Below are 10,648 nucleotides of genomic sequence, written 5' to 3' on the forward strand. Positions count from 1 at the left end.
AAGGCGCCACTACCGAGAAGGCCCTCTGCCTGGTTCCCTGTAACTTGGCTTCTTGCAGTGAGGGAACCGCCAGAAGGCCCTCAGTGCTGGACCTCAGTGTCCGGGTAGAACAATGGGGGTGAAGACGCTCCTTCAGATATACTGGACCAAGGCCGTTTAGGGCTTTAAAGATCAGCACCAACACTTTGAATTGTGCTCGGAAATGTACTGGGAGCGAATGTAGGTCTTTCAAGACCGGTGTTATGTGGTCTCTGTGGCCGCTCCCAGTCACCAGTCTAGCTGCCGCGTTCTGGATTAGTTGTAGTTTCCGGGTCACCTTCAAAGGTAGCCCCACGTAGAGCGCATTGCAGTAATCCAAGCGGGAGATAACCAGAGCATGCACCACTCTGGCGAGGCAGTCCGCAGGCAGATAGGGTCTCATCCTGCGTACCAGATGGAGCTGGTAAACAGCTGCCCTGGACACAGATTTGACCTGTGCCTCCATGGACAGCTGTGAGTCCAAAATGACTCCCAGGCTGCGCACCTGGTCCTTCAGGGGCACAGTTACCCATTCAGGACCAGGGAGTCCTCCACACCTGCCTGCCTCCTGTCCCCCAAAAACAGTACTTCTGTCTTGTCAGGATTCAACCTCAATCTGTTAGCTGCCATCCAACCTCCAACCGCCTCCAGGCACTCACACAGGACCTTCACTGCCTTCACTGGTTCTGATTTGAAAGAGAGGTAGAGCTGGGTATCATCCGCATACTGATGAACACCCAGCCCAAATCCCCTGATGATCTCTCCCAGCGGCTTCATGTAGATGTTGAAAAGCATGGGGGAGAGGACAGAACCCTGAGGCACCCCACAAGTGAGAGCCCAGGGGTCTGAACACTCATCCCCCCCACCACTTTCTGAACACGGCCCAGGAGGAAGGAGCGGAACCACTGTATGACAGTGCCCCCAGCTCCCAGCCCCTCAAGACGGTCCAGAAGGATGTTATGGTCGATGGTATCCAGCAGAACTCTCACCTTTGTCCCTAGCCCGCCGGAGATCATCAACCAGTGTGACCAAGGCAGTTTCAGTCCCATGATGAGGCCTGAATCCCGACTGAAAGGGATCCAAATTAGGTCCAGTTGTGACCGACTCTGGGGTTGTGGTGCTCATCTCGCTTTACTGGCTGAGGGAGCATGTATACAGCTTCCGGGTCATGTGGCCAGCATGACTAAGCCGCTTCTGGCGAACCAGAGCAGCGCATGGAAACGCCGTTTACCTTCCCGCCAGAGCGGTACCTATTTATCTACTTGCACTTTGACGGGCTTTTGAACTCCTAGCTTGGCAAGAGCAGGTACCGAGCAACGGGAGCTCACCCCGTCGCGAGGATTCAAACCGCCGACCTTCTGATCGGCAAGTCCTAGGCTCTGTGATTTAACTCACAGCGCCACCCGCGTCCCATAAAATCAAGTATATAAAAGCATTAAACAGACGAATTGAAATCTACAGTGGCTAAAGAGAGATAAAACACATGTAACTTCTACCTGACTGGAGAGACTTGCCTAAACAAAAACATTTTATGCAGGCGCCAAAAAGAGTAAAGCAGAGCACCTGCCTGGTGTCAATAGGCAGGGAGTTCCGAAGTGCAGGCTCTGCCACACTAAATGATGAGCTATGTATGTGTGTGGAATGGGATTGATGTGGCACCTGTAACAGTGCCAGTTCTGCAGGCTGAAGCAGTTGAGCGGGCATATATGGGGTAAGGTGACTCCCTACTGCTATTACACGCCTGAGCCACTGGGAAGGCATGGGGTGGAAACAGGACTTTAGGGCTGGAATAACATTCCCATTGCCCAGGAACCAGCTGTGCCAAATTCCAGGGCAATTTTATTTTTCCAGCCCTGCAAAATGGATTTGGAAGCTGGTCAGCACAAAGTGGAGTAAGAGAGCAATGGTGTGAGGGTCTGACCACAAATGAGCTTTCCTTTGGGTGAACTGTGGTGTAAAACTGGGTGTGAGGAAGCTGGAATCTTCACCACCTTTGGGGGCTCCAAGTCTCTGTAGGACCTCCCGAAACCCCAGGGATTTTCCGACCTTGTGTACTGGAGACTGGGCACAGGGGTAGTCCCGTATCAAGGGCTCATTGGGGGCCAGCTCTGCTCATGCAACCTTTCTACCACCATTTGGGGGCAGGGGGGAGGGCTGAAGCCACTGGTGCTGTGCTGAAATTTTCTTCTACATTCTTGTCAAACATTTCACATCAATGAATAAGACGTTTTATTCAAAAATTACAACGTGTGGGCATTTTGTTCTGCTTACCTTACTTTTGAGGTAGTTGAGGATCCTCTCTTTAATTCTGCAAACCATCTCTCTGGTGGTCTGCAGCCTCCCCAGGTGCCTGCACTTCCTGAGGACCCCACAGTGTCCTCAGCTGGCCTTTCCTATATGCATAGGCAGCTGGCGAGGCTGCCTCCAGTGCCCCCGGCAGCTGCTAACTGTGGTGGCTTTTTAAAGGGAAGTCTTTTAAAGGTTTTGTGGGAGCGGCTGAGCACTCCCTCAATAATAAAAATTACTTCTTCCTGGCAGGGCCAGCCCACCCATGAGGCCAAGTAAAGCAACTGCCTCAGGTGGTAGGATCCACTGAGACAATGGATCCAGATGTAAATCTTCATCCAGGGCCAGCCAATCTGTGAAGCGACTGCTTCAGGTGGCAGGATCCACAGGGGCAGCAGATCCCAATGTCAATTCCCCAGCCCCTCGTTCCTGTTGTAGATCTTCACTCACCCCTTCTTCCCTGGCCAGGGTGGGGGAGGCACCCTTTTCTGGTACCCAAATGTCTTGGGCTGGTCCTACCTCTTGGGCTGAATCCACCTGCTTTTCACTGACCAGGTGATGTCGACAGCCATCCTTCTCCTGGGTATTTTTGCCGTTTTTGACCCGTGCAACCTTCCTGTGCCGAAGGGGCTGGAGCCCATTGCCATTGGCCTGGTCATCATACTGCTGACGTCTTCCATGGCCAGGAACAGTGGCTGTGCCATGAACCCTGCCAGAGACCTGTCCCCACGCCTCTTCACCTACTTTGCTGGATGGGGGCCTGAAGTCTTCACGTAAGTCCGCTCGCCTTGGCAGAAGGATAAACTGCATTTGTGGAACCATTTAAAAGCTAGGATGGCTTTAAAAGAGGATTAGACAAATTAACGGAGGACGTGGCTATCACAGGCCACGAGCCATGATGGCTTTGCTCATAGGTGGGGTCTGTGGGGAGGGTGGACGTTTTCCTCATATCTGGCCAGCAAGCTTCCCACGGTCATCTGGTCAACCACTGTGACCACAGGATACTGGCCTGATCTAGCAGCTTGTCTTATATTCTTATCATTGTTTTCACGTGAATTACCTTGCTGTAATCCTTAGAGCGATCCTGTAAATCATCATTATTCCCCTCAGTCGGAGGCAGAGTGACTAGTTTAAAGTCACTTCATGAGATCTGTGTTCATGGCAGGGGTGAGATTCTGACTCATAGCTCAGTCTCTTGGCTGCTACTCTGCAGTAACTCCTTACCCTGCCAACAAAAGCAGAGATGGGCAGAACCACCACTCTGCCCCATAGATACCAACATATGGATATCTATCTATATCTATCTATCTGAAGCCGTCTTATTCTGCCTGGCCTTTAATTTGAATTCAGCCTGATCTTTTATTTCCCTTTTCTTCCTTCCCCCTCCCCTTTTATGAAGATCACCCACTCTGAGACCCCACAGCTAATTCTCCCCTGGCCTCCTCGCTGGCCCAAGTAGGACCAATTCAGCCAGCTAGCCCTGGGGATTATCTAATTGATTTTTGAATTTTATTGTTATTCATGTTTTTATATTGTATTTTATGCTGTTTTTATAATTTAGCATTTAAGAATTTGTTGTTAGCTACCCTGAGCCTGGTTTTTGAACCAGGAAGGGCAGGGTATAAATAAAATTATTATTATTATTATTATTATTATTATTATTATTGCCCAGTTTTAATGTCACATTAAACCACAATGTAAAACAAACTATGGTTTAATGTGAACGAGCAGCATGCTGGTGCACACTTCTCAAGAGAGTCCGTCTTGTCTTTTGAATTGGCTTCACTCCAAACAAACCCTGAGCAATTTCCAAGGTTTGTTCTTGGCTTGTGCTGGAGTCCAGGTTTACAGAATACCAGAAGCCGAACTCTGGCTTGTTCTGTCTGAGGTGCAGCAGCAGCAGCAGCAGCAGTTCAATGGGGGCCCCTTCCCAGGAACTTCCATGTTAAAACCTTCCATGTTAAAACTCCTCACCTGGAGTACTGTGTCCAGTTCTGGGCACCACAATTCAAGAAGGACACTGACAAACTGGAACGTGTCCAGAGGAGGGCAACCAAAATGGTCAAAGGCCTGGAAACGATGCCTTATGAGGAACGGCTAAGGGAGCTGGGCATGTTTAGCCTGGAGAAGAGGAGGTTAAGGGGTGATATGATAGCCATGTTCAAATATATAAAAGGATGTCACATAGAGGAGGGAGAAAGGTTGTTTTCTGCTGCTCCAGAGAAGCGGACACGGAGCAATGGATTCAAACTACAAGAAAGAAGATTCCACCTAAACATTAGGAAGAACTTCCTGACAGTAAGAGCTGTTTGACAGTGGAATTTGCTGCCAAGGAGTGTGGTGGCGTCTCCTACTTTGGAGGTCTTTAAGCAGAGGCTTGACAACCATATGTCAGGAGTGCTCTGATGGTGTTTCCTGCTTGGCAGGGGGTTGGACTCGATGGCCCTTGTGGTCTATTCCAACTCTATGATTCTATGATTCTATGATTCTATGATTCTAAAACACAGTTGTATGTTACCTGGCTGTCGTGTTTCCCTAACCTGCTACTTTTTACCTGAAGAGACTGAGATCTGAACCTGGGGCAGGGGTTTAGTGCTCTAAACACAAAGCTGAAGCTCTTTCACCTGGCTGTGGAAGCAGGAGCGGTTCCAAAAAGCTCACTGAAATAAGAGGGTGTGGGTCTTTCATCCCGTGAGTGCCAAGGCTCAGAAAAGACAGAGGAAGGTGGAGGAATTCAGGGTGATGGAGAAGATGCCTCTGCCTTCGCCTCCATCGTGTTGCAAGGGTGACCTCTAGTGGACACACACAAGCATCTCTTTCTAATCGGAGCAGAGGAAACAGTCAATTGTTCTTGGGAGACTCTAATAAGAATACTGTATGAGTTTCTTTCCAGCAGTGCTCCTGGTGCTGTCGTTCCCGCAGCCTCCAGTGTGGCTGGCATCAGTGCCAGATTTAGGGAAGTGTGGGTGGTTCCCTCCCCCCACCCCCGGGTGCTGAGCCAAGCGTGTGCAATACAATAATAATAAGCAACTGTACCAAAAGGAATTATTGTGAAAATAAGAAGTATTGGGGGAGGGGGTGCAGATTTTGACCTCGCTCAGGGTACCATATTACCCAATTCCATCCCTGCTAGCATCATTACACTGTGACGTGATTTCTGTTCCATTTCAAAATGAGGATAAACTTCCAATTCAAGAGGTTTTGTCTGCAGGCTGTCAGGCCTGGTCCTGAAAATGTAATAAGTTGCAGTGCTTCAGCTACAAGGTTCCATGTCAGAGGGGTTTCCACCCCTCCTGCTCTAATCAGCAATGGTAGCCTGCAAACAGAACAGGGAACAGGGAACAGGGTGCCCCCCTCAAAACATGCTCTGCCTGTTGCCAAACCAGCCCCCACGTGGCTGCACCTGAAGAGTGACAGTAGCCTAGCTGGGTCCCTTGCAGATCCATTTTCTGGCTCTGCTCCTTTGCCTTTAACAACCTAGCAAGGAGAAATAATAATAATAATAATAATAATAATAATAATAATAATAATAATAATAATAATAAATTTATTTATTTATATCCTGCCCCCCCCCAGCCGAAGCCAGACTCAGAGCGGCTAACAACAATAAAAGTAACACAGCATTCTAAAATCAATTCATTTTAAAATCAATTAAAAATCAAATTAATGGCAACCATTGGGCTAGAGTTCTGTGAGGATTACCAAAGGAGGGGGTCAGACTGTGCCTTGGCCAAAGGCCTGGTGGAACAGCTCTGTCTTGCAGGCCCTGCAGAAAGATGTCAAGTCCTGCAGGGCCCTAGTCTCTTGTGGCAAAGCGTTCCACCAGATTGGAGCCACAGCCGAAAAAGCCCTGGTTCTGGTTGAGGCCAGCCTAACCTCCCTGTGGCCCAGGACCTCCAAGATGTTTTTGTTTGAAGACCGTAAGGTCCTCCGTGGGACATACCAGGAGAGGCTCTACCAGGGCAGAAACAGCTTTTCCCACGGATAGGAAGCTTTTAACTGAAAGCACAGTGGCCCATTCAAAGCTTCAGTACCACATTGTCTCACCACACCGGAGAGGCAGTTGATAGTGGAAGTGGATAGGGGAGCCACCACATATCAGGTCTACAAAAATGTAGGCACCGAAAACACTGGAATGCTAATCTCTCTCTCTCTTCCCCCAGGGCTGGCCACCACTTTTGGTGGGTCCCTATCGTCGGCCCGATGGTGGGGGCCGCTATCGGAACTGCTATCTACATGCTCTTCATTGAACTTCACCACGCCCCTCGGGAGCCACCCCAGCGCAGCGCAGAACATGAGAAATACACCCTCACAAACATGGAGGAAGAGAAGTCGCTCCACACTTCCATTTAAAAAGGGACAATGGGCATGCCCCCCCCCGAGCAGCCCTTGCCAGGTGGGCCACGTGGAAAAAAGAGGGTCTTGGGAGTTGGGCCAGGCAGCGGAACCTCCCTCTCCTTATCATTGCAGGACAGGTGGAAAGGGAACCGGGAGATGGCTGCATCGCCTGGGGAAGGATGTTTGCAATCTCTCTGCGCAGCTGAGGTCCAGTTCCCACCCCCACCCCCGAATCTAAAAGGGGGAGCAGTCACCTGACCTGCTAATGCAACCTATGCAATTTAAATAGTGTCGCCTAATTAACCACTAATGAGTGAGGTTCATGTCAACAAGCTGCAGACAGAGGCTGTTAATTGTTCCGTGGTGCCACTAGCAGAGACTCATTACTGCCAAAAGCATCTGTTGAAAAAGGCTATATTTTACAGGGTGGAGGTTTTTTTTAAAAGAAAATACGCCCTTGAATGAGATAACCTTAAATGAGGCTGGCCTGGCTGTGTTTTAAAGGCATTAACAGCACAGCTATCAAACAGCAATTAACTCAGATGGTTTTCATGGAAGATTAGACCAATGATGGCAGATAAATATAACAATGCTTATGAAGGCTGATGGGGGGACTCCATGTTCAAGGGCAGTCTACCTCTACATAATTGAATGCTGGGAACAAACAATAGGAAAGACTCCTTCCCTTCCTGCCATATTTGCCAGTTTCGCCAGAGGCTCCTGGCTGGCTTCTGGATCCCATTTCCCCTGATAGAATGCATTTTTGCATTTTTGCATATTGTTTTCACTAATATATGCTTTCTTATACACTTTCTCAAAATATATGGAAAAGAACTTTTCTAACTTTTGTTAGGCAATCCTTCAGCCAAAAGAGTAAACACACACATACACACACACACACACACACAATGTGTATAAAAATGCAATTATGTGAAAATATACAAAATGCATTCTATTGGGAGGAAATATTTTTTAAAATTAGGCAAATTGGATGCAAAACTGTGTATTTTAGAAGAAATGCACATTAAAATCCTGGCAATCTTTGTGGAGAGATATAAATATATATATGGATGTGGAAAACTGAATAGTGGAAAAACCAAATTTAAAGTTGTCAGTCTCTAACTTTTTGGGACACTAAAGTTTGGGACACCAAAGGCTTTATTCCAGGCATTTCCAAGTGCTCAGATTTACTTCCCGTGTCAGATATCTTAATCTTAATGGGATCTTCCTAAACTAGAAGAGTTCCCTGTACTTCCTGTGTTTCTTGGTTTGCGTCTGCAGCCCCATCTAATTTCACTGTCGTGTGTTTAAATACACGCATCACTAATCATAACTTTGCTGTTCCTATGACATCTGTTCATCAGTATCCATCCACGAAATACTCTTTTTCTGATTTTATGCACCCGCACCTTTTGGGGGCAAATGCTCTGGAGGGAAAAAAACATTTTACAAATGTACCCCTCTCATTCCACCCACATCTTCCACCTGTAACAGTTTAATCAAGCAATTCAACAGTTTAGGAACGAAGTGAGCATTTAGGCTGGTTGTTAGGCTCAAACGAAGTGGTTGTTAGGCTCAAAGGCCAAAGCAGCAATTCCAGTGCAGTGGTGACCCCCCCATGGCCCTCCAGATGTTGCTAGACTCCCAACTCCCATCAGCCTCAGCCCAAGGCATAGCTAATGTTCAAGAGTGGTGGGAGTTTTAGTCTGACAACATCAGGAAAAGGCGGCTACACTTTAGCCATCTCTGCACAAAAGAGTGGGAGGAGCACATTGGACAGTGTGCCCTGTGCACAGAGGACTTTTAAACATGCTGTGCAGGAGACAGGCAGGTCTGACCCACAGGGCCCAATCCACCTGGACACTCTCCTTCCTACACAAGTTCCACTAACACCTACAATAACAACTTCCCAGCAGACTGTGCCCCATGTTTATTAATGGTAAATGTGGGTAGGAGTCCATCACCGAACACCACCAACAGCACCTCTGCGTCTTTCAGTAATGCTAAATTTGTCAGGAAAGTTCCGCAATGTGCCCTATTTTCTCCTACTCACTCTTCCCTCTTTTCCCTGGCATGTCACCCAAGGACTAGCCTTTCAACGGAAAGTATTTATACCTACTTAAGAGGTTCCAAAACTCTTTGCAGGACCCAACCAGCAACCAGCAAATTTTTTCTCCACCACAGAATGGGCAGGAGGCGCTTGGGCCTTAGTCTTTGGTGGCAGAAGTGCGCTCTCCCTCTCCCTCCCCCCCCCCACCTCTCTCCTGGTTTCCAGCAGTGGAAAGAGAGTAGAGAGCCTTCTCTGATTTTTATATATACACTGATAATGACCACAAATAAAGTGATTTTTTCAGTCTTCTGGTAACTCAAAAGTTTATCTGGGGCAAAACAAGGTGTGTGTGTGTGTGTGTGTGTGTGTGTGTGTGGCAGAACTCCCTCTTAGCAGCATGCCAGGATTCTCACTGCATCACCTGTGCAGGTAATAGGGGTGTCTCTCCACTACTACAACAGTGCAGCTAATGAGATCAAAAAGCATATTTGGCCTGTGTAGGAGGCCAAGAGCTGCTGAAATATTTATAAGCCGCCCTTTCCTATATCACAAGGCAGCATACAGATTAAAAACACAGCGTTACAACAGAAAAATCAAAGAGACGGTTGGAAGACCATCGCAGGTTCGAAAGGCCTGCCTGGGTAATACAGTTTTTAGAAGCAGCGGTGTAGTGTTAGGGGGGCATGGCTCTAGGTGCAGAATCGGGGGCACAAACTGGGCGCCCCGGCCCCACGGAGATCCCTGTGCCCTGCCTGACTCCAGCAGCGGGGGCTTGGTGAGAGCAGAGGGTGAAGAGAGAACCTACCTGGCGGCAAGAGCTGGGCAACTGTGCTCACCTGCCCCAGGCACCAGCAAGCAGTGCTACGCCCCTGTTCAGAAGCTGACTCAAAGCAAGCAGAGAATGGGCTTCTGCCGAACCTCTGTTGGCACAGTGTTCCACAGGGCCAGGCTCAGCGCCTCGTAAAGGCCAGGTGAAACCTCAGGGCTAGGTTGGACCACCAAAAGCGCCCCATCAGAAGATCAGAGCATAAGGAATCAGGTGGACTTTGGGCCCAAGTTGCTTAGAACTTTGTGAACCAACACAAGAATCTAAACAAGAACCATGAGACCGGCCTGGTTGCAAATTGGTAGCCAATTCAGGTTCGTTGCATCTTTAGAGTTCATATTTATGGTTGGCCATCTGTTTCGTTTTTTTAATAACTTGTTACATTTGTCTTCCCACTTTTCCTTCAGAAAGCCCAGAACTGCATACATCAGTCCTCCCCAAACTGATGCTCTCCAGATGTTGTTCGACTCCCAACCCCTCTCAGCCGCAGGCATCCTGGCCAGCGGTCAGGCAGGTGGTGGAAGTTATTGCCCAGCAGAATCTGGAGAGCATAAGGTTGAGCAGGACGAGTGTCCATGATTCACTATTTTATCCTCACAACCACCCTTCAAGATAAGCTAGGTTGAGAAAGTATGGCTGAGCCAACCGGGTCGCCCAAATGAACTTCCATGGCTGAGAAGGAATTTGAGCTCAGCTCCCTCTGACCCTGCCCTGGCTCTCCACCCAGGATACCACACAACTGGAACACAGAACAATCTAGTGCCTCCAAACCTTGGCAAAGAGGCTAACTTCCTGGACTAGGAAGTTGTGCTGGGCCCGGGGGTTAACCCGAGCAACATGGTCCAGGTCTGGTCCCGAATCCAAGGATTCTATGAGGAGTCAGTCCAACAGGGCCAAGGCAGAAAACCAGGCTAGGTCAGGCACAGGGTCTCAGGCAGGTTCCAGCAAATAGCAATGTTGCTCCCACAACCTGGGGCAGGGTCTGACAGCCTTTTATCTCTGACGGGGTAACGACTGGTCCTGATCCCCCGGTGACTCAACTCCCTGTCTCCGAGCACTCCTCCTGCGAGTACTCCTCCTGCGAGTACTCAGGTCTCTCCTTCTCTCAGATCTGAGTCTCTGTAGCTCAG

The 10,648-nt window shown here is 48.8% G+C and overlaps 1 protein-coding gene across 2 annotated transcripts in view; it reads left to right on the forward strand.

Moving 5' to 3' along the window:
* The window catches only part of AQP9 (aquaporin 9), a 30,736-nt gene extending 21,729 nt beyond the window's left edge, over positions 1-9,007 (forward strand). For both annotated transcript variants that reach the window (XM_083476007.1, XM_083476006.1), the window contains 2 exons: positions 2,860-3,077; positions 6,468-9,007. In XM_083476007.1, the coding sequence (XP_083332133.1) occupies positions 2,860-3,077; positions 6,468-6,657 (408 nt within the window). In that variant the 3' untranslated portion in view covers positions 6,658-9,007. The remainder of the gene's footprint in view (positions 1-2,859; positions 3,078-6,467) is intronic.
* Positions 9,008-10,648: the final 1,641 nt, after the last annotated feature.

Source organism: Podarcis liolepis (genome assembly GCF_965112155.1).
Source record: "Podarcis liolepis genome assembly, chromosome: 14".
In the NCBI taxonomy this organism is placed as follows: Eukaryota; Metazoa; Chordata; class Lepidosauria; order Squamata; family Lacertidae; genus Podarcis; species Podarcis liolepis.